Source organism: Daldinia vernicosa (assembly GCF_022497035.1).
Source record: "Daldinia vernicosa strain CBS 139.73 unplaced genomic scaffold F5Y00scaffold_26, whole genome shotgun sequence".
In the NCBI taxonomy this organism is placed as follows: Eukaryota; Fungi; Ascomycota; class Sordariomycetes; order Xylariales; family Hypoxylaceae; genus Daldinia; species Daldinia vernicosa.
Genome location: NW_025953942.1, coordinates 259,458 through 283,325, shown reverse-complemented (window position 1 = coordinate 283,325; position 23,868 = coordinate 259,458). Strand labels below are relative to the sequence as shown.

General features: G+C 45.8%; 8 protein-coding genes across 8 annotated transcripts; 7 read left to right on the top strand and 1 right to left on the bottom strand.

The window, feature by feature from the left end:
* Positions 1–865: 865 nt before the first annotated feature.
* Positions 866–5,955, top strand: F5Y00DRAFT_86249 (phospholipid-translocating P-type ATPase). Its single transcript, XM_048014262.1, has 3 exons — positions 866–1,438; positions 1,498–4,685; positions 4,742–5,955. Exons 1-3 carry the CDS (start codon positions 980–982, stop codon positions 5,718–5,720), a joined length of 4,626 nt encoding a protein of 1,541 aa, XP_047864394.1. The 5' UTR covers positions 866–979; the 3' UTR covers positions 5,721–5,955.
* A 3,289-nt stretch (positions 5,956–9,244) lies between these two features.
* Positions 9,245–9,909, top strand: F5Y00DRAFT_270198 (uncharacterized protein; the record flags this gene model as incomplete). The annotated part of the gene is made up of 2 exons (XM_048012584.1): positions 9,245–9,672; positions 9,753–9,909. 2 exons carry the CDS (start codon positions 9,245–9,247, stop codon positions 9,898–9,900), a joined length of 576 nt encoding a protein of 191 aa, XP_047864393.1. The 3' UTR covers positions 9,901–9,909.
* Positions 9,910–12,058: 2,149 nt separating this feature from the next.
* F5Y00DRAFT_262557 (uncharacterized protein) lies at positions 12,059–13,189 on the top strand (the record flags this gene model as incomplete). Its single annotated transcript, XM_048011398.1, has 1 exon — positions 12,059–13,189. One exon carries the CDS (start codon positions 12,059–12,061, stop codon positions 13,187–13,189), a length of 1,131 nt encoding a protein of 376 aa, XP_047864392.1.
* Positions 13,190–13,349: 160 nt separating this feature from the next.
* F5Y00DRAFT_238398 (MutT/nudix family protein) lies at positions 13,350–14,864 on the top strand. The gene is made up of 5 exons (XM_048007962.1): positions 13,350–13,478; positions 13,534–13,568; positions 13,635–13,782; positions 13,957–14,107; positions 14,309–14,864. The coding sequence occupies exons 1-5, from the start codon at positions 13,437–13,439 to the stop codon at positions 14,545–14,547; spliced, it is 615 nt and encodes a 204-aa protein (XP_047864391.1). The 5' UTR covers positions 13,350–13,436; the 3' UTR covers positions 14,548–14,864.
* A 639-nt stretch (positions 14,865–15,503) lies between these two features.
* F5Y00DRAFT_253409 (NAD(P)-binding protein) lies at positions 15,504–16,745 on the top strand (the record flags this gene model as incomplete). Its single annotated transcript, XM_048010048.1, has 2 exons — positions 15,504–15,886; positions 16,031–16,745. 2 exons carry the CDS (start codon positions 15,504–15,506, stop codon positions 16,743–16,745), a joined length of 1,098 nt encoding a protein of 365 aa, XP_047864390.1.
* Positions 16,746–17,275: 530 nt separating this feature from the next.
* F5Y00DRAFT_270196 (Caleosin related protein-domain-containing protein) lies at positions 17,276–19,022 on the top strand (the record flags this gene model as incomplete). The annotated part of the gene is made up of 3 exons (XM_048012583.1): positions 17,276–17,792; positions 17,851–18,165; positions 18,241–19,022. 3 exons carry the CDS (start codon positions 17,276–17,278, stop codon positions 18,594–18,596), a joined length of 1,188 nt encoding a protein of 395 aa, XP_047864389.1. The 3' UTR covers positions 18,597–19,022.
* Positions 18,861–20,948, bottom strand: F5Y00DRAFT_238397 (PCI-domain-containing protein). The gene is made up of 3 exons (XM_048007961.1): positions 20,724–20,948; positions 20,442–20,664; positions 18,861–20,382 (listed from the first exon to the last, which is right to left on the bottom strand). The coding sequence occupies exons 1-3, from the start codon at positions 20,765–20,767 to the stop codon at positions 19,177–19,179; spliced, it is 1,473 nt and encodes a 490-aa protein (XP_047864388.1). The 5' UTR covers positions 20,768–20,948; the 3' UTR covers positions 18,861–19,176.
* Positions 20,949–21,341: 393 nt separating this feature from the next.
* F5Y00DRAFT_86183 (Pre-mRNA splicing factor-domain-containing protein) lies at positions 21,342–23,404 on the top strand. The gene is made up of 3 exons (XM_048014261.1): positions 21,342–23,131; positions 23,203–23,304; positions 23,372–23,404. Exon 1 carries the CDS (start codon positions 21,607–21,609, stop codon positions 22,813–22,815), a length of 1,209 nt encoding a protein of 402 aa, XP_047864387.1. The 5' UTR covers positions 21,342–21,606; the 3' UTR covers positions 22,816–23,131; positions 23,203–23,304; positions 23,372–23,404.
* Positions 23,405–23,868: the final 464 nt, after the last annotated feature.

The following is a 23,868-nucleotide window of genomic DNA, read 5'->3' as shown; positions in this document are numbered from 1 at the left end:
AATCTTAGCCGAGATCATCGACTCTTAGAGGCATTTTCTTGGTGGATTGGGGTGATACAAGGATATTGTTAGTCGCCGTATGCGTATTTGTCCAATCAATATAAGATAGCGTGCACAGTGTAGCTCTGATTACCAAGCCTACATAAATGTACCTATCTATAGGTACATAATGTATGTACATTTATACCTAATGTACCTACGTAATGCATGACATTGAACACCCTAACCTAAAGAGTAACATTGATCTGAAAAGGCATCTGTTTAGCAGTTTAAAGACTTGTCACTTTCATCTATATATCTTATGGCTTATAGCAATTTATATAAACTTTCCGTAATAAATAAATAAAAGGATAGGAGAAGATAATACGATCACAATAACGATGTGCACAAATATCTCGAACTAAGGTATAATTTGAAGTTAGGTAGTTACATAAAATTGCGCCAATGTCTTGGGGCTTTTCCCCTGTTACCGCCGAGAAGATAGGGAGTATTCGCGGGTTTTGTAGGCTATTTGGGTAAGTGCATATGTAATTGCGTGCGTACACGCGACTTTGTACTACCTTCCAGCCCGTCTTGCTTACAGTGCCGACACAGTCTTCGGTGTACCTTAGAACCCCGGCCCTTCCGACATAGCGATCAATCAAAAACTTCCATTGTTCCCTTTCCCAATTCTGTCCTTAACGCCATCAACAACACGATCGCCCCCCAGTACCAAGTAAGGGAAGCCGGAGGACGAGCGATCACAACCCATTTCCCTAGATGCAAACCTTCCTCGACGAAAACATCGTGACGATAGTATCGACCGACGATTCACTTTCTTTCACTTTAGCGACCCCGACGCGATTGCTGCCAATTGCCCGAGTCTCCGCATTCAGCACTACTTGACGCCTCAGGAGTTTATACGCAAGACTCGTGGCCACGGAAGGCCAGTCTGGCGGACACGTCGGGTTGAACGGGCTCTGCCCGCAGCTCTCCCAAGATGCCGAAAGGTGACAATGACAAGGCGGTCAACAGATCGAGATGGGCTACTCGGAAACTCACTGTTAAGAGCAGTGGTCTTAAGAGGCTATCCCTCAAAGACAGGATACAGCATAAGCGAACTGGCTCGACGGAGAAGAAGCGACATTCGGACGGCAGTCAGTCTACGAGTGACGATCACGCTACATACGACAGCGCGTCTACGACCCAGCAGAATGAACCAGGCGATTCGAAGAGTACCGTGTCTGTTGAGGGGGAAGATGAAGGGGGGAGGATAGTGTACTTCAATCTGCCTTTGCCAGACGAGCTGAAAGATGAAGAAGGCAACCCCATTCGTTCATATGCTCGAAACAAAATTCGGACGGCCAAGTATACGCCATTGTCTTTCATCCCTAAGAACCTATGGTTCCAATTCCACAATATTGCCAACATCTTCTTTCTTTTCATGGTGATTCTTATTGTAAGTGAAATAGATCCCATGCGTTCGGGAGAGAGGCTAACATTTAACTCGGGATTTAGATCTTTCCTATTTTCGGGGGTACTAATCCAGGACTTAATGCGGTACCTTTAATATTCATCCTTGCTGTGACGGCTATCAAGGATGCGATCGAAGATTATCGCAGGACGATTCTTGACAACGAATTAAATAACGCACCCGTGCACCGTCTTGTAGGATGGAATAATGTCAATGTTACGGAAGATAATGTTTCGCTATGGCGGAGGATCAAGAAGGCTACTTCGAGGTCTCTCGCAACGTTTTGGCGTGCGGTGAAGAGCTTAGGGAAGAAGGATGAAGCAAAGGGAGTGTTGGAAAATTCATCAGATCCGCGTCCCTCTGTCGAAACCAAGGCGACGCGTCGCGATTCTACCATGCTATCTCCTCACACTGACAGAACGTCATACATGTCTGCATACGAAGACATTCAGATGACACCAGTCACATCTCCTCTTCCTCCCCAGACGCCTAAGAACGATTTAATGGAAATCCCGGAACGCCCGACATCTGACAGGTCGCATACTCCAAACGAGCCGGAGATGCTAGCCAGAGTAAAAGGAGACCTTATTAACTACGATGTGAAACCAGGCCAGGCCCGGTTTCACAAAGATCACTGGAAAAATCTACAGGTTGGCGATTTTGTGCGACTTTATAATGATGATGAGCTTCCCGCAGATATCATCGTTCTCGCTACTTCTGATTCAGATGGTGCGTGTTATGTGGAAACCAAGAATCTGGATGGAGAAACAAATTTGAAGGTTCGTCAAGCACTCCGTTGCGGACGAACTTTGAAGCATGCGAGAGACTGCGAGCGCGCCCAATTCGTTATCGAGAGCGAACCACCCCAGCCTAACCTCTACAAGTATAATGGCGCCATCAAGTGGGAACAGATGATGCCAGATGGACCCAGAGAAATGTCAGAGCCGATATCCATAGACAACATGCTCCTCAGAGGCTGCAACTTGAGGAATACCGAATGGGTCCTCGGCATCGTTATGTTTACAGGTCACGATACGAAAATCATGATGAATGCAGGTGTCACGCCAAGTAAACGTGCCCGCATCGCCCGGGAGCTAAACTTCAACGTTATCTGTAACTTTGGTATTCTCGGTGCATTGTGTCTTCTGTGTGCCATCGTCAACGGAGTGTCGTGGGGCAAAAGCGACGCTTCGACCGCTTGGTTCGACTACGGTTCCGTCGGTGGTACTCCTGGTATGACCGGTTTTATCACATTCTGGGCTGCGCTTATTGTCTTCCAAAACTTCGTTCCAATCTCCCTTTATATCTCACTCGAAATTGTGCGTACGCTGCAGGCTATCTTCATATATAGCGATGTTGAGATGTACTACGAGAAAATCGACTATCCATGTGTACCCAAATCGTGGAACATATCCGATGATTTAGGTCAGATCGAATATATCTTCTCAGACAAGACAGGAACTCTCACCCAGAATGTTATGGAATTCAAGAAGGCTACTATCAATGGCCAGCCGTACGGAGAAGCATACACCGAGGCCCAGGCCGGTATGCAGAAGCGTTTGGGTATTGATGTGGTAAAAGAAGCTGCCAGGGCCAGAGAACAGATCGCCGCCGCAAAAGTCCATGCGTTAGAGGGACTTCGAAAGATCCACGACAATCCGTATCTCCACGGAGAAGATATGACGTTTATTGCTCCAGATTTTGTTGATGATTTACGAGGCGAGTCTGGTGAAGAACAAAAAGAAGCCAATGCGCACTTTATGCTTGCATTGGCACTTTGTCATACTGTTATAGCAGACCATATTCCCGGGGACCCCCCTAAGATCGATTTCAAAGCTCAATCGCCAGACGAAGCAGCACTCGTAGCAACTGCTCGTGATATGGGATTCACCGTTCTCGGACATACAGCAGATGGCATCAGAGTAAATGTTATGGGCGAAGAAATACACTACCAAATCCTCAACACAATCGAATTCAACTCCAGCCGAAAACGAATGAGCGCTATCGTGAAGATGCCCGATGGTCGTATCATTCTATTCTGTAAGGGTGCGGACAGTATCATCTACTCGCGCCTGAAGCGTGGTGAGCAAGCAGAGCTTCGAAAGACAACTGCTGAGCACCTTGAAATGTTTGCTCGAGAAGGTCTACGAACCCTATGCATAGCCGAGCGCGTACTTTCTGAGCACGAATACCTCGAATGGCGTAAAGAGCACGACAAGGCCTCCACCGCGCTGCACGAACGAGAAGAGAAGTTGGAGGAAGTCGCCGACAAGATTGAGCAAGAATTGACTCTCCTCGGAGGAACGGCAATCGAAGATCGTCTTCAAGATGGTGTACCCGATGCGATCGAATTACTCGGCCGGGCAGGAATCAAGCTATGGGTACTCACCGGAGACAAAGTCGAAACTGCTATCAACATTGGTTTCTCGTGCAATCTACTGAACAACGACATGGAACTTATTAATCTTAAAGTGAAAGAGGACGAATCTGGTTCGACGCCTGATGATTTATTCGTAAACGAAATTGGACGAGAGCTAGACGCGAAGCTCAAGATGTTCGGTATCACCGGTAACGACGAAGACTTAGCCCGCGCCAGGAAGAATCACGAGCCGCCAGCGCCAACCCATGCTCTTGTGATCGACGGATTTACTTTGAGGTGGGTTCTCGATGATAGCTTGAAACAGAAGTTTCTCCTTCTCTGCAAGCAGTGCGCGTCCGTCCTTTGCTGTCGTGTCAGCCCTGCGCAAAAGGCTTCCGTTGTATCCATGGTCAAGAACGGTCTTGATGTTATGACGCTCTCCATCGGGGATGGTGCCAACGATGTCGCGATGATTCAAGAAGCGGACGTCGGTGTAGGTATCGCCGGTGTTGAAGGTCGTCAAGCCGTCATGTCTGCCGATTATGCCATTGGCCAGTTCCGATTTCTCGAACGATTAGTTTTGATTCATGGCCGCTGGTCCTACAGGAGGATGGCGGAAGCAATCGCCAACTTCTTCTATAAAAACATGGTTTGGACCTTATGTATTCTTTGGTTTCAGTGTTTCTGCAACTTCGACATTACCTATGTCTTCGAGTACACTTATATCCTTCTATTCAACCTTATCTTCACCTCCGTGCCCCCCATTGTCATTGGTGTCCTCGACCAGGATGTGTCCGATAAAGTCTCGTTAGCTGTTCCTCAGCTATATCGACGCGGCATTGAACGGCTTGAATGGACCCAGCACAAGTTTTGGTAATTATATCCCCCCTGTTTAATTACGTTTAACTGAATTTGCTAACAAAGGATAGGTTTTACATGTTGGATGGTTTATACCAAAGTGTAATATGCTTTTTCGTTCCATACCTAACCTTTGCATCCACCTCGGCCGTTACCGGAAATGGGCTTGATGTGATGGATCGGTATCGATTCGGCGTCTATATTGCACATCCTTGTATCATTACAATCAACCTTTACATCCTCATCAACACATACCGATGGGATTGGCTTACGCTCCTTATTATTGCTCTCAGCGACCTGGTTGTCTTCTTTTGGACCGGTGTTTATACATCATCAACATTTGCTGGTACACTCTATGAAGGGGCTCCACAGATTTATGGCGAAGTTTCGTTCTGGGCGGTTTTAATTGCGACTCCAATCCTTGCGTTGGCTCCTCGGTATGCTATCAAGGCCTTGCGCAAAGTCTACTGGCCCCGAGATGTAGATATCATTCGGGAACAGGTTACCATAGGTAAATTCGATTATCTAGAAAAGGAGAGCCCAAGCGAGGTCGTAGCGAAGTCCAGTTTGTCGGGATCATCACAGTCCTCTAAGCGCCGTAGACACCAGCAATTCGCGAGCGTGGACGAAGATTTAAACCCTATTTATCCACCTTCTGTTGCGACTCAGTCTATTGCCGGTCATAATTCTCGTAGCCAGAATGGCAGCGACGGCACTAATTACACCAGACACGAGCCCTCGATTGATATTCCCGTTGCTCAGCCGGTTGACCCGCCTGCTGAACCTCCAGTACGCCCATCGCACGATCGCGTTCGTCCGTCTTACGACCGTATGCGAGCCTCGATGGATCGAGTTAGGCAGAGTTACGAGATGTCCAACGAGTTTACGTCAGCTGCCATGTTAAGCAGATTTGAGTCAACTCGCTCCGGTGTTACGCAATCACAGGATGGTAATGGGATAGTGAGCAGGATAAGAAGGCGGACTCGGGGCAAATCCTTCAAGTCCGCATTTACTCACCATAAGGACAACCATATTCATGAGCATGAATAAAGAACACTCACGACGGCTTCCGCGACAATCCTTAGAAGATGGTGCGATGTTCGGGTTTTGGCTTCTTTTATTCCATTCGATGTGATATCCGGAGCACTAGGTGCTCAAGTACGATCTCGGACGAACTATTCACGATACCGCTATGGTTTCCTAGCTAGACCACCGAATCAAGCATTCTGCATGGTCTTTTCCTTTTTTTTTTTGCTCGTTTCCATTTACACGGCGTCGGCGTTTCTAGGGTGCATGGAGTCTGTGGGAGGACTTATACGATGAGATGACAATGTTGGTCAGAAGGTTGAAGGTTCTAGTTTCTTGCATCATAGACTTTCTTCTTAAGTCGAGGTTGCACAACACTTGTCATCGCCAGTCCCTCTCGAGGGAGACCCTTACTATATCTCGAACTGCTATTATTACAGAGGAGAGTTGGTGCCTCGTCTTTGTTCTTTTCTTGTGTTCTGTTTTCTTTTTCTTCACATGGATTTTTCCCCCATAGGCGACTGGCTGGTGACAAGGCGTTCTACCAAAAGAATAAGGCAGGATTTGACACCTGGATGTGATAACATACCACGCGCGCAGCAAGCAAAGAGAAGGAGAGATACGGGATTCTTAAGGCATGGTGGGCTTCCGCCGCCTGTGTATATAAGATGATGGATAAATGCGACGAGTAGAGCATCGGTGGCGGGGTGGACGAGTAGATACATATAATCGGCCAGAATTGGTACTTTCAAGATAAAGACGTCACTTTCAGTTTATTCATTTCTAGTTTAATGTGCGGCCGAATTTTTGTACCTGTTATTATTAGGTGAGACTTGCCAGTCTTGAAATTTAAAATATTTAGGGGAATGAATATATGTGGAAAGGATGACTTGATACAAGGCCCCCTTGACCTGGTATATTGATGATGTCTTCAATATGAAATCCGACTGTTATTGCTGAACTGAGTAGCCGAGAGACTGTTCTTAGGCATGGTACGGGGTATCTTAGTAAAAACGCGTATTGTTATTAGGTTAGTAACTTCTACTTTCTCCGTAACCCTTAGGTAAATTATAATAGGAGAATATTGGGAATGCGATAGATCCGTTTAATTAGGTAGGTACATATTGCAATAAAAGGTCTGTCACGAATGTAAGAGCACCAATAGTTCATAGTTGACTATCAAGGTCGAAGGGGAGAGCCTCTCTTCTATATTTTCTCGATGTTAGATAATCCTAACTCGCGCGTTCCCAAGCCTTTGACCATGGCGCAACGTACTAGGAATTTGGGGTTTCTCGGAACAGCATATCCAGCTAAAGAGCTTCGTAGCTTTCCGCTTTAACGCGGCGAGTATTATATCAGGGATCTCCCTTACGGCAAGATCCGGAGGCATTTTGGCCTGCTGCCCTGGCGTGCTTGCAGCCGTGAACATCGGTGTTCTTCCATCTTGGATCTTCGTGTTTAGGTTAGCACTGTTGACCAATAGGAGCTTCACAGTAGAAGAATTTCTCTTCTGTATGGCTGCTGCCAAAGGGGTGTGGCCTGATGCTGGGTTTCGTTTTTTTGGCAAGTGATCTGTTACCTTTGAGGTGCTTGGCAAGGTTAATCTTGTCCAGGGATGATGGCGTAGCTCCCGCGTCGATCCAGAGAGACGTATTGCGCAGATCACTGTGATAGGTATCGAATGAAAAGCTAAATACCTAAATCTATATATCTTAAGTGTGGGAATAGCGCTGTGGAGCGCATACGTATTCATGCGCGGGGAGAGGAGTTGGGTATTTCCATGTATGATATACGCTGTACTAATAGAAGCTGGGAAAAGTGGCTGGCTGAATGACAAGCAATTTCCCCATGGAGACGTGGCTATTCAGAGCGGTCAGTATGCATTTTATATGCCGTAGTTTGCAGTAACGCTATGGTATATGCCTTACAAATATGATTACGAATCTTTGATGAGACAATTGGAGAAGATCTTGGATATACGTCTGTCGTTGATCATTTGAACCTGGTGGCTGTCGATTTGGTTGGGCGCAATAATATAGGCGTTCCTTTGCTGGTTGATTTTCTTGTAACATATGATGTTAGTGGCTTGCTGAGAGCGAGAAGCCGTTGCCATATCGGCGATGGCGTCCCCGCAGAGGGAGATAAGCGGTCGCGAATGGCAAACTAACTACCAGGATTCTAGATGAGACATCTAGAGCAACGAAGTTGCTTTCAACCCGTTTGGTCCCACCTCGTAATACTAACATGCAGGACGGAAAAAAAGCAGGATTCAAAAGAGAAAATGAGAAGACAATAACGTTAATCTTGTATAACCGGGATATTTTACGTGTACCTAGGTAATTCTTTACCCTAAAAGTTGAATGTTTCAAACAAGACGCCTCCTATCAGTTCTGTTCAACTCTTCGATTTTGATCATACTCGGATAACACGGTATTTCTTATTCGCTACGTCTCACAGTATACTTTCATATTATGGCTTGAGCAAAGGAGCTAGCCCCTCCGCCCTAGGTAGATGAAACAGAAGACAGATTTGCAGAAGATTTACAGAGAGACTTGGCACGCGGATGAAGGATTGTGGATAACCCAGGTCATGTGATACCCCTGGAGCCGAACGCACCTCCTGGCTCCTCAGGTTCGAAGTACCTGGGATGGTCGATTCCTCAGCTCCAGTATTGGGGATCGTATTTTAGGCCACTCCCTTCGTCTAGCAACGGAGGATGACCGCCACGGCGCGTTTTAGATCTGGATTGTCTTATTAGAAAGCCACCTCTCTACCCTTGGGTGTTTCAACCACGGTGGCTGCGCTATTCCAAGATGGCACTCTGGCGCTTTCCCCACTCAAGGTGAACCCCGAAGAGAAAGACATTATCATTATCTTCCAGGCCATAAGCCACGGTCTAACCTCGCGGGCGTAACGATTTACAACGACGTGTCGAGTTCAGCTAAGACTACCGTGTTTACACCGCTAGACGTATAACGCTATACAGCCAATGGTATAAGAGCTTACCAGCTTCAAAAGTCTTCATGCCCGACCAGATACTAGTGCATATTACATGTGATAACCACATACACATCCTCGATTCACTGAATTATTCATACTGGCATATTTAAAAGAGGGCCCGAGGAGATCGGCGACTGGGTAACGGTTAGACGTTATAGATGCCGTGTCTCCATAGCTATGTAGTTCACAGCACTCGTTAAGGATGTGGTATCATCATCATCAGGTGGCGAGCTGAGCTGCAATACCAAGCGTCCAGTGTATACAGCCGCAGATAATCGAGATCAAGGGCGAGAGTGTCTCCCAGGACGATAGCCCGAAGGTGATGTCACTCCGTGTCGATTTCTTTTTCCCCTTTCCCCTTCATTCTTCCCCTATCCGTCTATGCGTGTATATTTCCTATTCTCCTTGAGATATATATTATCAACCAAGTCGCCCACAAGAAAAAGAGATCTTGGACTGCAACCACCAATTATCGACCTTGGAACTCTATCACCACCTATTATTATTATCATTACATCTCTACACTCCCAAAACAAAAGACTTCAATCATGCCTACTACTAGAGCCTGGATTGAACCGAAGGATCACTCCGTTGAAGGGCACACAAAGCAATGTATCCTTACCTTCAATGGCGTTGTTAAATGGGGGCCGAAATCGTGTCACGATAACACGACCCAGCTGCGAGACGCCCTTCACAAGGCCGATTCCCGCTTTGATATGATTATTATGGACAAGGAAAAAACAGTCGAGGGTCACACGGCTACCATCAGCGTCAGCGCTGGCGATCATGTCTATTTGGATAAACTCTCCACGCACAACAACATGACAGAGCTATGTAAAGCCGTCTTCGACGCCCAGCATGAGAATTCGGTATGTGGCTCTCGTTCTATCTACTTGATACCTCGTCCCCAAAAGTTCTCTGAGGATAAGGCCGATGCAACACTGGCGTCTCAGCTTCCCCAGCCATCTCCTCCCATGTACCTTCAGTTCTATACCACATACTTTGACACATTGCAACCTCATACAAATATATCACAGCTAACCCCTTTCCAGTAAGGATTGTACTTGCACCGATTCTTCGTTTCGACACTTTCGCCTCCGGAGATCGCGTCACGAAGGGTGTACTTCGTCGTGGCAGGATTATTGCTAAACAGAGGGCGATGGAGTTTGAAATGGAGGACAGCATTTGCAAGGGTCTCATGTGACATATACCTACCGAAGTAGGGTGCATTGAAATGCCCCTATTTGCCGCTCACTTAATGTCACGTGTCCTAGAGGTCATCACGGTCACTATTAAAATAATAGGTACCTATCTAGCCAGCCTTTGACCGGCCTACAGCCTACACGGTAGTTGGAATTCAGCACTAGCCGGAATACTACCCATTCGTTCATTTAATATATCATTATTTTCGATACCAGTTTCCAGTGCCCCTTTACGGAGTACCACCAGTAGCTATTTGGTGTTAGCATTGGTGTAGAAGTTATTGTGGTAATTATACTTGTGCTGTCTTAGGTTAGGTACCTAACGTAACTCGACGACTGCACCCTTCAGGGTGCTGCACTTCAATTATGCATTTCTCCTATTTGAAATTATTTCTCAATCTTCATAAGCTTTCATAATATTTCATAAATCTGTCGCCTTTTTCAATGATTTCCAAGCCTCATAACGTCTTCTATTTGCTTCAACCCCACTGCAACGCTATCCTTAATACCCTTCTAACGCTCAATTAATGCGCAACATCGTTTACGGTGCAAGTAGAATTTGTATGAAGAGTCAAGACAGCACAAGTGTCTTAGGTGATTACATAAGCACGACTATTGGAGATGATTAACCATTTACCAAATTACCTATTTTTAGAATCAAACGCGGTGTAACGTGGGGCCCTCCCGACACCCGAATAACTACTACCGTGTATACGACGGAGCCGAGTGGATATTAGAATGCCGAATGTGAATGCAGTACCTTGTCGTACATTTGAGAATAAAGGAATGAAGGGCTAGTTTTCTTGTCCTACCAACTCAAGAGCTTTTCTAGATAATATACGTAATATGATTTGGGATTCGAGGGCAGTTAATAGGTACGTAACCTTTTTTTCTTTCAACTTAACTACCTACGTAGTTAAATGTTGAGTAATAATTTCAGGCAAGCGTAAATAAAGTAAATATATCAATAGTAGAGGTACGTTTTAGGCACTCGTGAGGAATGGATAGCACATTGTGTATATGCCTAAGGTTTACCTTAGTTTATTTATTTATTTATTATTATTTATTATTTATTACCTTAGGATGTTGTGTTGAATGCGAGTAAAAATTTCCTATTTGGAACACATGCCTTGCTACCTTACAGATAGTTTTCCTACCTTATGAAAGCAGTAAAATGTGAAAGGAATCGGTCTGCATATGCACATGTTTAAGGCTTCATTATTATTTAGGTCTCGTGGGTATTGGAAGTATTGTCTAGCCGTATAATAGCGGTACATAAACTCGGGCTATCGTAAAGGTGCTTTTTAGTTTAATAAGGGGTAGGTCACTAATATGTAATAAAAATAAAAATAGCATAGAAACATGGTGCGGTGTAAACCTCAGGCTTTTGTGTTGCCCGGGGGATAACCTCTAGTTATGTTGTTGGTATTATGTCGTTGGATTATGTCGTTGGTGATAGATGTTTATTAAAAAGTATCAAAAAATTTTGGTCATCCCACCGCCCTGATGATGAGAGGAAGTTCTTCAGATTCCCAAATTGTATTCACACATGGAAGCGATAAGGGCCGTACCTTATACCCTTCAGTTCTCGCAGATAAAGTGTCGAAAAGTGTGAATACAACCTGAAAACCATCAGAAACTTGTTCCATCATGGGGATTCGAACCCCTCTTCTTTTCAAGCATGTATGGTGGTCCATACGTACTGACTGTTGGTCCTGACCATTGAGCCAACTCCTCGATATCTGCAGCACTGATTTTTTGACTTATGTACTTACTATCCTTCTCCCCCACTTGCATGCCACTTGGTACCTCATCATCTGGTACGGTATCTTTACACCTGTCACCTGTCCGTGTATCTCAGTAAGATCCACCAAGCAACCATCTACCAGGCAACCATCTACCAAGTCTTTACCTGCCTATTCTACCACCTGAAGCTCAATGCCCTAAGAATTCGGCCGACATCATTCTTTCTAACAAACACCACCACACCAACCGTCAAAATTTGGAATTAATAATTTCTTTTTTCTACCTCCTCTTTGGCGCGTTACTCATATCAAATCATCTACCATCTCCCTCTACCTACCTCAACTCTACCTCAACTCTACCTCAACCCTACCTCACACACCCCAACTAATTACTCTTGCGACGCTTGTCGACAATATGGCACCCAAGCGCAAGGGTCAGTACGTACCACATCTCCGTCACCTAATGTTCTTGGACTTCCTCGGAGGTCTAAAATGGGAAACCCAACCTCAAGAAGAGTATGACCCCCAGGATAATTCCATAGTGAAGAAATACCACTTTCTACTTCACCACCCTCACTCGTTTCATATCTCGAAAAGTATAGTTCGTCATCTAGGTACAAAGAATCCGTTAATCATCAGCCTTGCCCTTGCGGACATATACGAATTTGCGGCGGAGAATGTGGAATGTTGCCACTCTTTGGAGCCAGAAGAATTCTTCGCCCGAGCGAAGAATTCTTTCGATTGGTCCACCGCCTTTAATGATAAGGCATGGTGGGCCTTTACCTACAAAGCTTTCCACGCGCGCGCGATCTTCCTCAACACAGCCTTGCATCCGGATGAAAAAGCTCCTCCTGGACAGCCTCTGGCCCGAGCCCTCGATATTTTCCGAGAAGCTTTTCTCGACTGTTACCCGCTTGATCCAGCTATCATTCACAAAAAAGGCGAAAAGATCTGCCAAGAGAATATTGAATATGTCGAAGATGAGCTCTCTTTTAACAAGGAAATTCACGAGAGATACTTCCCCCATCACCTTACCCACCACGATGGGAAGGGAGACGGTACGGACAAGATAGTCTATTGCCAGAAAGTCAGCAAAGCATCCTGGTATAAGCCATACAACACCAACGGCATGACGGAAGATGATCTTGATATGTCGAAAGTTCCCGATGATGAACTCTTCTTCTATGATGTAGAATGTAAGAGTAAGCATCACAACGCTTACAAGGATCCCTCGAGCACAAAGCAATATGGCACTTCCAAGGAAAAGGAATCTACGAAGGGAGATGGATTGGTAAGGAAGTACGATGCATTCAAGGAATATCGAGAGGAAACCCGCGATGACGATATCTCTGAGCCAGACATCTCAAATGAAGGCGGAAGAGTTTTAAACGATGACGACGATGGCGACGGCGACGGAATGCCAAATATCAAGAAGCTTAAGATCGCAGACGATGTAACTGAGATGGATAAGGATGGAGATGAGGGAGTCCCGGATATCAAGAAACTTCATCTCGAAGATACCAATGAAGAAGTATCTGCCCCCTAATGGCGGATGGCGGTTAGTCTAATGGCTACACCTGGCGGTTTTGAGATGACAGCTGGCAAAGTATCGGTGACGCCCAGTAGCAAAAACATAAGGCTGCATCAAGCGGACGCACAACTTGTACTTTTATTTGCATTTCTTTGCAGTACTCTAAAATAATAACAATAATAATATTAAAAAAAAAAAAGCCCCGAATTTCCTATCGTCAAGTCACACGTACATAGAGGTCAACAGAATTACTTGATCCATCATGTCTTTTGAACATGCCAAGGTTCTGGCCACAGAACCCCTCGTAAGTTATCCGCCCCGTTGCCCGAATTGAACTGGATCTTCTAACACTGCCATAGGCGAATGGCGACGCCGTCTGGACCAAACTTGTCAAGTAGGCATAAATGAAGTGTCCAATATTTATTCCCAATTTGTATTACTAACACTATTATACGTCCAGGCTAACTTACACTGATTCGAAACGCCAAACGCGTACTTGGGAGTCAGCCGAGCGTACTACAAGGTCCAAGAAGTGTGAAATCGATGGCGTCGGGATTGTTGCCATCCTAGAGAAGCCCACCGGGCCTGAAATTGTCCTTCAGAAACAGGTTAGTGATTGGAGTTTCTCCTCGTCTCTGAAATCTGAGACTTCACGCCAGAGTAACACGCGTCTTGGGTCCGTGCTTAAGGGGCTCCGTTTTATAAGGGGCTCCGTTTTATCCCCCTTTTCTGTCGGTTAAATCTCGGATATATTCGTACGTCTGCTAACATTTACGATTCAGTATCGAGCACCTATTGACAAGGTCACCATTGAGGTTCCAGCCGGTCTTATTGACGAAGGTGAGACTGTCGAGGAGGCCGCTATTCGCGAACTGAAGGAGGAAACTGGCTACGTGGCCAAGGTATCTGAGACTTCGCCTATGATGTTCAATGGTAAGTACCTCTTTATTATTGTGACATGTACTATTCGAGGAACATGGGACTAGTTGCGAAGACTACTTGTCATAAGTATCAAATAATATCCAAAGGACACTTACTCATGGACCGCTAAGGAGGATACCACTTTGTGCTATTCCACCGAGTCTTTACATGATAGTCTATGATAACAAGTAGCTTGCTAACGGAATATTACAGATCCCGGATTCTGCAATACCAATTTACGAATGGTCCACGTCACTGTTGACATGAGTCTTCCCGAGAACCAGAATCTACAGCCCGAATTAGAAGAGGATGAGTTCATTGAGGTCTTCCTAGTCCCGCTGACAAACCTCTACGACGAATGCAAGAGGCTCGAAGCAGAGGGCTACGCAATCGACGCAAGAGTAGGCACATTTGCCGAGGGAATCGAGTGTGCCAAGAAATTCAAGCTGTGAGGTTTACAGCCGATTTATAAGCTTCTAGGGCTCGGAGTAGGGTTGCGAGGACGAAACGTTTTATCATTACTGAGTACTCTACATAGACTTTTTGTTGTTGACGAATACCCCGTTTTGAGATTTTCTTCTCGCGGTTAAGAAGGCGGGAAACAGACTAGGTTTTAGATTGGCTACTAATCCAGGAATAACATTCTAGAACTGCGAGACCCTGGACATAACTTTCGTTCAGGGGTATTTCTCTAAGTGGGCTTGATTTGACGAACATTAGTCTTTGAATATTAGTGATAAGTGGTCAGGAGATATGAGGATGGAGAGACTTAGGTATGTTAGATGGATGCTAATATTAGAAGTATCGACTAAGTACATCCGAGTTCTAAAGGGGACTCGAATATATTACATTAATCGATTAGTAATCTTGTACATGGAGTTTGAAATGAATACTTTGAGGATGACGTAGTATTAGTTGAACAAGTAAATATGTTTACTGATCAAATAGACAACCCGCATTGGATTGGTTGGATATGCGTATATGATAAACTAGTTCCTGCGCCACGCAAATCTCCATGTGTTGATGGTATCAAAATTCTCCTGCAGGTAATCTCAGTAAAGTATATTTAAATAGTATTTATCAGCAATTAGTTTTAATTAATAGTTGACGTCGGGGTTCGGGTGCCTGATTACTGACAGCGGTGGCACCGTGATAGAATAATCAGAAAATACAGCCTCGGCCACACTAAAAAACGCCATTTATTGGTCGTCTACGATTAACATAATGACGGGTAAAAACTCAATATGATGACAAAAGGATATCGAAGGGCGACATGCAAAAGATATAAAGTGTGAGGGTTTTGAGAGACCTGGCTAACTTGCTGGAATATAATTCATTACACAACACAACATCTATCATACAGTCTTCAAGCAAGAAGCACTTACTCCAGATACTATTTTATTCCATAATGTCTTCAGCTCGTCTAATCGCAGTTGTCGGCGGCACCGGCGCCCAAGGTATCCCTGTCGTACGGGATCTTTTGCAATCCGGAAACTATTCCATCCGAGCACTTACGCGTGACACCTCCAGCTCCCGCTTCCGAAAGCTCCAGTCTTTCGGGAAAGTGGAACCCGTTATAGGCACATTTGCGTCCGAGGACAACCTACGGGCTACGTTCCGCGGTGCCTGGGGCGCGTTCGTCAATATCGACGGCTTCAACTCCGGCGAGAAGACCGAGATCTTTTGGTCTATTAGGGCATACGAGCTAGCTATTGAAGAGGGTGTGCAGTTCTTCGTCTTCGGAAACCTTGATTACGCTTATAAGAAGAGTGGCTATAGACCCGAGTTCAGGTCAGTTTTCTCTGTTTCGTTATAGGCTTCTATCCTTCGAAGTATCTACGGTGTTAATTACAGAATTATGAACCCCTGATGTGGGCCGTATGACACTTAATGGAATGTTATGCAGATTGCATGCTAATCATTAGGTACGGGCAGAGCTGGTCATTACGATGGCAAAGGGCGTATCGGCGAGTGGATTCTACAGCAGAACCGCGAAAATCAGCACCGCATGAAGGCTGCCCTTTTTACAACTGGCCCGTATATGGAGATGACTATCTCCTACAACACACCTATGACCATTTCTGTTGAGGATGGCGTGGCTATATGGCGCTTACCTCTGGGAGACGGTGCTGTACCCTATGTTTCCCTGGACGACTGCGGTTACTACGTAAAATGGTTATTCGACCACCCTGAACGAGCGAATGGTCTCGAACTTGAAGTCGCGATTGGCCACATCGGGCGCGATGAGCTAGCCCAAGCCTTCGAAAAGGTTACCGGACACCCAGCTCGCGCCATCAACGTCGGCATCGACGAATACTTCGCCAATGTGTGGAAGGGGATAGACTCTTCGCTTCCTGCGGGGTACAATGCGGATCCGAACGACCCAGCGACGTTGAGTCTTAAGCAGAACTTCTCGGGGTTCTGGACTACGTTCCAGAATTCTGGCGGTAATAAGGGTGTCTTGAAAAGGGACTATAAGTTGCTGGATGAGATCCATCCTCATCGTATTAGGAGTGCGGAGGAATTCTTCAGACGCGAGAACGAGAAGGGTATTAAGGAGGGATTAGGCACACTTTGGGAAAGGGTCCAATCTAGTCGGATTGGACACATCCTGAAGATTACAGAGGATGGGAGGGTTGGTACACTGTGAGATTATGGATTATGGTTACTGAATATGCGTACGGAGATCTATGAGTTAGGGGAATCAGATTAGACATGACTCGAGTTACAAGGTGCCATTTCTTTATGATAAACCTACCATGAACTGGTCTTCTATGCGAAGGCATCTTAGAGTTCGCCGGACCGAACTTACCGTTATTATCTGTTGTGATCTAGACACATGCAGACATGGAAACGTTCCCATTGAATAGATATTTATTTCTAATAAGTGTTCCTGACGATATTGCCCCATTTTTAACACTCTTAATAATGCCATCATTACGGAAGATTTTACCTAAATGGCGCCGGCGGCTCGGATACCAGTCTCTATCTAAAAAGCTTGAAGAAAGCTTGTTAAGGTTCTCCTATGTCATAAGAGATGCAAATTGGCTTATAAATCAAGTCAGGGTGCCTTGTAGGGGTAATAGATGCATCCCTAATAAATAGTCACTATGCGTGTCTATAAAAGAACACACATAGGCACATACCTAATAAAATATACCAACAACTCTAACGTTTCTCATGGTGAACATGAAGCGCTCGCGTGAAGCCAAAAGACCAGCTAGCGAACACACTGAACACTTCCAACGCCTGAGGAGACGCAGACTGAGCACACGACATAGAGATTTACCAAATAACCCGTCTGAGACAATCCACGGCCAGCTAGGTCGAAAGTCCCTAGAAGATATGTTGTCGCAGCAGGTAGATTCCGGTCCACGGAGAAGACGAGTATCCGCCCCCGAAGGAATCCATCGCACGCCTCATGAAAAGAAACCCAACTGCACCGATGCTAAGACAACGCCAAAAACAGCCAAGGTGCCCGTGCTAGAGAAATCAGAAGCGGAATATTGTGCGAGTGATGCCATTCCTCCTATTCGAGCCATTCCGTGGGATTTGCCAGAACAAAAGGACACAAGTAATATTTCAACAGCCACCTATGAGCCGGCGTATATACTGCGGCAAAACGCTGAGTATTTTGACGCTGATAAAGATGGAATTATCTGGCCAGGGGATACGTATAGGGGCTATAGGAAGTTAGGTACGTCTTGAGGTTTCTAGCTACCTAGGCATTGACAGTTTGCTGACAGAACTTCTAGGATGGGGAATTACGTACTCATGCTTGGTTGCGGCTATGCTCCATTCGATTCTCTCATATCCTACTGGGGACAATTATGTCCCTGACCTGCTGCTCCGAATTCGCCACGACAGTAATAGCCACGGAAAACACAGTATTGGCAACGCCTCTTACGATGAAAAGGGGCAGGCCAGGGGTAATCAAGCTTGCGAGAACATCTTGGCCAAATACGACAAGAGCAACAAAGGGGGTATGGATATCTGGGACATCCTACGTTTCTGGAAAGACCAGAGGTCCGTGTCTAACTTCCACGACCGGAGCCTCACTACCATAGAATGTAAGCTAGTTACTTATTTATCCTTTCTCTGATTATAATATTATTTATTATATCGGTACTGACGATTGATTATAGGGCTGGCCCTATACCTTGCACTTCGACACCATAACGGTATCGTAAGCAGCGAAGACATCTGCACGGCCTTCGACGGCAGCGTCCTATTCAAACGATCCGAGGAGCGACAGCGGAAAAATGAGACGCGTCATAAACATGCCGGAAGCGCCACAAGAAACGGGGATATAAGTACAAGTAACATAAAATTTGATCCACTGAAGCTTGCCGTGGTAACTGTCGTTGGGCTGGCCATTCTCCTGTGGATTTTACCGGGTTTATACCGCGACCCTTCCGGCTGGGAAAAATACTGGTCGAAGAAGGAAGACACTTCTCAAGGGGAAGATTGGACGAAACAGGAGTTTGTGAATAATTGGTAAGGTGTACTCTTTATCCGGGCCGCCATATCCCGGGATCAACTGGACACCGAGGATAAAGAGTTTCTATATATTCAATAACTTGATCTCGAAAAGTTCATAGTTCCTCCTTATTTAAGAAGCTAGTTTCCCTGTCTTTACTCGTATTCTTACACGCGCTGAATAAAAGACATAGGGGCAAGAAGAGGTTGAGGTAAAGCTAACTTGATAGTCTCTTAGACGACCAGTAATAGTCAGTTTTACATTGGCGTAAGCGGAAAGTCTGAATTTTATCATCCATAATTGGGGGATTTATTCATATCTAAGGGATTCCATCATCCTAATCATAGTATCAGGCAGATACTCTCTCACCTGCCTATCTGGACAAGACGTATTGCATGAAACAAAGCATACACAAAAGGATGTGCGAGCATGCAAAGGGTATGGGGTAATCGTGCAACCATAAACATCTCGCTGGAGTTTATGAAAGAATGGAACCAGTGAGAGGTGTTGATCACTGCAGCCACTTCCAAAATACGTCGTCCGCCAATCCAAGCCTTACGGCGTCCTAATTACTTTTCTCTTCCGTAACACTAGGTGGCGCCTAGCCGAAGAGACTCTTGTTAGCCCTCTTACCCTTGGAGACAAGCCCTCTCTGTCGAGCGCCTTCTGTAGAGAAAATCGGGGCTAATGCTGCATCCTCTGCCTGGGGACCGACATCGGCCATTCGAAAGCCCTCGCCATCCTTGAACAAGGTCGTATAGAGGCCCGCCACAGATGCTGCCCAAGAATCCATAGCTTGTACTCGCTCGGCATCGCCGTCTGATCCTATTTCGAGCACACCAGTCTGCTGGTCAATTTTACCTTTGACCTTGCCATCTACGATTAAGAAACCGAGGATATCCTGGACCTCTGCCTCCGATATCTTGAGTTGTCGTGCAATCCCAGCAAGCTTCATGCGCGTGTAGGGTGCGATCAACTTGACAATGGCTTTAGTACGCATATTGCGGGTAACCTCATCAATATTCTCCGCGATGAACGGGTCGGCCAAAATGTCTTGGTTCTTCTGTAGGACGTTGACGTAGGTCTCCATATCGTCTCGCTGGTACGCATCTACTAGCTCGGTCATGGCGGCAATGCGAGGATCGTTGCGGTAAGGCTTTGTCTCTTGCGAATCGAAAGGGTTGATATCGGACTTCATAAGCATGGTGGTAAGGAGAAGATATTTGAGGACCTGGATTCGTTGTAGGGAACCGGCTTCATCGTAATTTCGGAATGACTCGAAAAAGTCACTTTGTGCATCTTTCCAGTTTTCTTCACTCATATGCATCTTGCCTCCACATTCACGAATGATGCCCATAATCTTCGGGTGAGGTACCGCAGAGCGTACCTTAAGCGCTCTCTGGTAGAGGACCTTCAACTGCTTGTTATTGCGTGTCTCGGCATACATTTGGATCTCGAGGGCATATATCTCTAGAGAGTAAGTGCCTTTGCTAGGGTCGTCCGTGCCGTCTTCTCGTTGACAGACTTTCTGTAGCTCTCGGAGCTTCTTAGTAACTGCAAGGTATTCTTTACGATCAAGCAGAAGTTTCGCTAGCTTGATATTTGTCTTGAGCCACAGACGCTCGTTGTTTGTTGTCTGGAAACAATTCAGTGTCAAGGAATAGAATTGCTCCACGGCTTTTCGCGCTGCCTCGTTCTCCGATTCCTTCTCGATATAATCTAGCATTTTTGTGATGGATGTCTCGGAGTAGTTACGTGTGACAGCAGACTTGACGTATGTGAGGAGTTCAGTGTAGTGCTCTACGGCCTGGGTTTAGTTAGTCAACTGCTGAAAGTGAGGATCGTTTGGCTAACAGGGGACCTGACCTGATCATATCTTCCAAGTCGAAGCTCTAGTTTGATAGCTTGCTTCAGTCCTTTGAATCCCCAGTCACCTTTCTCGGTCTCAAGCTCGGGAATGCCCAGAAACTCCTTGAGAGCTTCTTCGGGATCATCATCCTTGATCTGCTTCGCATTATAGTACTTATTATCGATATCAACGTCGCCGGAGTCCTCGACGCCATCTTCGTCTTCATACTCGAAGTCATACCTGCGAAGTTTAGCTATTAGCGAGCTGTTAATTGAATGGGGATGGGTAGAGGTACATACTGTTCCTCATCGGACTCTTGCATGAAATCCTCGTCGTCAGACATCGTAACGGTATTCGGCGTAGTAGATAATGTAGTTGTAGAATATGTATGCGTGTGGTATGCGTGTGGCTTGAAGTAGATAAATAGTTGAATTACGAGGAACGCGAGCTGCTTTTTATAGAGCCTCTTGTATGGAGTTGTTAAGGTTATGCTTTCATACTGCGACGTGATGCGGAACGATACCTTTATCTTATCGGAGCTTTAAATCACTGGGGGAATCTACAACGTGGGGCTGCCTGGCTTTCTGGGGTAGGTACTTGGGTACTAGTGACCCCTGCTGCTGCCCTGCCAATTGAATAGATAGGTACGTACCACCCAATACGAGTACGCGTTGTGAGGTACTTAAGGTTGTAAAAGGTTCTGTGTTTGTATGGAACCCCACTACTTAAACAGAACACGGGCCAACACCCGTGACTCACTACAGTAAAACCTGGCCATAGCGAACCTGCTCTATATTCATAAAATTTATGGCTTCGTCACCACGTACGTAATTCGTTATAAAAAGGTAAACTTTAACCTTTTTGGGTAAGCACGAAGCCGTTTTTGGCAATATTTCGTTGAATTTCGCTAAAATCGGTCTAAGCTCAAGACTTCAAGGTGCCCCTTACCATTTTTTTGGGTAATAATGTGGCCTGTGCACTTACCTTAGGTACTCTAAGACGAACCCTTGTCATAGCGAATTCAGATTGGCTGGGGATTTTAGGTGGCAATTAATTACCTAATATATGGAAGATCCATCTTTGCGACTAGACAAACAATAAATCCATCCACTTCAACTTTGCATCACTAATCTACAATATTCTATCGCTCTCCCCAACGTTTGCATCGCCCAAGTCGCCAACATGTCGTTGCAACTAAAAAAATCTTACCATCCTGCCCTCCTCCGAAATCAGCGACGTGTTTACGAGGAGGAGCAAAAGGCTTTAGAAGAGCGCAAGAAGACCGAAGCTCGCATCCAAGAGATTAAGGAAGAGCGCGCCAAAGAAGAACTCCAAAAGCAACTTGCTATCTCCGGAGGCCGTAAAGTTGTTGATCGCGTCGATTGGATGTACCAGGGCCCTAGCGATGGCCAAAATGGTACTTCTGAAGAGCTCGAGGGCTATCTACTTGGAAAGCGACGCATCGACAACATTCTAACTAAGGGGTCCGATCATGAAAATCTCAAGAAGACTGCAGGCCCAGAGAGTTTCATGGCCCTACAGAATGCGAATACGGAAAGAGATACCGCGTTAAAAATTCGAGAAGATCCTCTTTTAGCCATTAAGAAGCAAGAACAGGCGGCATACGAAGCTATGATGAACGATCCTATTAAGAGAAGACAACTACTCGCATCGATGGGACAAGCAGATGAGAAACATTCATCGCACAAGAAGGAGGAGAGACACTCAAGACGGCATAGGCATAGATCGCATTCCAGAGAACATCGCCACCGCCGACATCATCGATCCGACTCGAGGGAAAGAGATGAATCAAGGGAACGACGGCACAGGCGTCGCCGGGCTGATTCGAAGGATAGGTCCGAAAGTAGAGATCGCCACAGTTTAAGGAAAGAGAAAGAACGCTATGCCGAGCGACCTGAGCGGAGGGAATCAGACTCAAGGGGTGAATACCGAGATAACGATAGATCACACAGAGGTCGATCAAGAAGTCCGCATCGTGGCGATACTAAGGACGACGGATATCGCCGACGGCGAGAATATTCTGAGGAACGAACGCGAGACCGGCGACGGTATTCGAACGATCGGAATGATAGTGACCGCCGTGATTACCGCGATCGACGGCCACACAAAGATGGACCCAGCAATAATCGCTATAATAAGGTCGCCGGTACCGACAGCTCCGCAGAATCAGCCGCAGAAGAGCGAGCTCGCAAGCTTGCAGCTATGCAAGAGGCAGCATCTGAACTCGATCAAGACCGGGAGAAGCGCTTAGCAGCACTCGCAGAAAAGGAGCGTCAAGAACGAGAAGCTGACGACAAAGCGCGGGAGAAGTCTGGGAAGTACGGAGACAGGGAATTCGTAAACGGTTTACGGAGACAGGTTATTTCTTGAGAGAAAAGAAACCATTACTGCAAGACTGGTAAGGTGCCATCGACCTAAATCAGTGATACAGGGGATTTTGTCAGGCTTTATAGCCTCTACAGGGATAGCTATTGCTCAATTACGAAGGCAGTTCCCGCAGGCTTACCGTTGGTAAGCGTCGTTATTCCGAGATTATGACGACGAGTCGTTTTGTGACTTGGGACGGGTGCGAGCATGTCTTTCAAGTCTGATTTCGAGTATTTTATCGCTCGATGGAGTGATTTGGAATGATTACGCGGGTTACTGAAAACTCCGTCTAATAGAAAGCAACATCTATAATCAAATGGTCTTCTAGAAGAAAAAACTACCACCGAAAAGCAAACGAAGCTGAGGATTAGCTAACTCTGGATATTGTAGATGTTGAAATGAAGTAGTACGGCGAGATATAAGCGCGAGCTTCTAATCAAACGACTATTTTATACCACCGACCTCTTAGGATGAATTTAAATATAACTTTCGGTACCTACCTATCTATTAATTGCACTCATTTTCAAGACGCAAGACTAATTGTGAGAGTTCTTAGAAGAATCAAAACTCTGGAATTGTCAAAACGATTTGGACTGAATATTCTATTTGCCCAATCATCCTTTACGTGCTCCTACTCCGCTCGCTACAAGTATCTGTTGCCCACTCCGGCAGTAGATGGACAATAAACATAGAAATTAAATACTCCGTGACACCTTCGCTCGATTAGTTTCCGGCAATATCAGCCTTCAATCGGTTCCCGAGCGTTTAAGAGCTGCCCTCGTCATCACCATCAATAACAAACATCGTAGTAATCGCCGAACCTATTGAGGTAATCCGAGTCCTCATCCCATTCCTCAACGTCCCCTTCGTTGTCGTCGGTGAAGACTTCGTCGAAGTTATTTATAGCCTCCTCGTCTTGGTACGAGAGCGTATCGTTGCTATTAAGAGTCAATTCGCCCTCCGCGTCAACCAGGGAGTCGTCGAATTCAAGTTGGATGGCGTTGCTTTCGTACTCCTCATCAGCATCCTCCCCGTAGTCGGCCTAGTCGCCGTCGA

Excerpts from the sequence above, each read along its gene's own strand:
- F5Y00DRAFT_86249 (XM_048014262.1), top strand. The coding sequence starts at position 980 with ATGCCGAAAGGTGACAATGACAAGGCGGTCAACAGATCGAGATGGGCT. Across the intron at positions 1,439-1,497 it reads TTTTCATGGTGATTCTTATT|ATCTTTCCTATTTTCGGGGG; the intron begins GTAAGTGAAATA and ends CTCGGGATTTAG. Across the intron at positions 4,686-4,741 it reads TGGACCCAGCACAAGTTTTG|GTTTTACATGTTGGATGGTT; the intron begins GTAATTATATCC and ends AACAAAGGATAG.
- F5Y00DRAFT_238397 (XM_048007961.1), bottom strand. The coding sequence starts at position 20,767 with ATGTCTGACGACGAGGATTTCATGCAAGAGTCCGATGAGGAACA. Across the intron at positions 20,665-20,723 it reads CAAGAGTCCGATGAGGAACA|GTATGACTTCGAGTATGAAG; the intron begins GTATGTACCTCT and ends TAAACTTCGCAG. Across the intron at positions 20,383-20,441 it reads GACTTGGAAGATATGATCAG|GCCGTAGAGCACTACACTGA; the intron begins GTCAGGTCCCCT and ends AACTAAACCCAG.
- F5Y00DRAFT_238398 (XM_048007962.1), top strand. The coding sequence starts at position 13,437 with ATGTCTTTTGAACATGCCAAGGTTCTGGCCACAGAACCCCTC. Across the intron at positions 13,479-13,533 it reads TTCTGGCCACAGAACCCCTC|GCGAATGGCGACGCCGTCTG; the intron begins GTAAGTTATCCG and ends ACACTGCCATAG. Across the intron at positions 14,108-14,308 it reads TTCGCCTATGATGTTCAATG|ATCCCGGATTCTGCAATACC; the intron begins GTAAGTACCTCT and ends GGAATATTACAG.
- F5Y00DRAFT_86183 (XM_048014261.1), top strand. The coding sequence starts at position 21,607 with ATGTCGTTGCAACTAAAAAAATCTTACCATCCTGCCCTCCTCCGAAAT.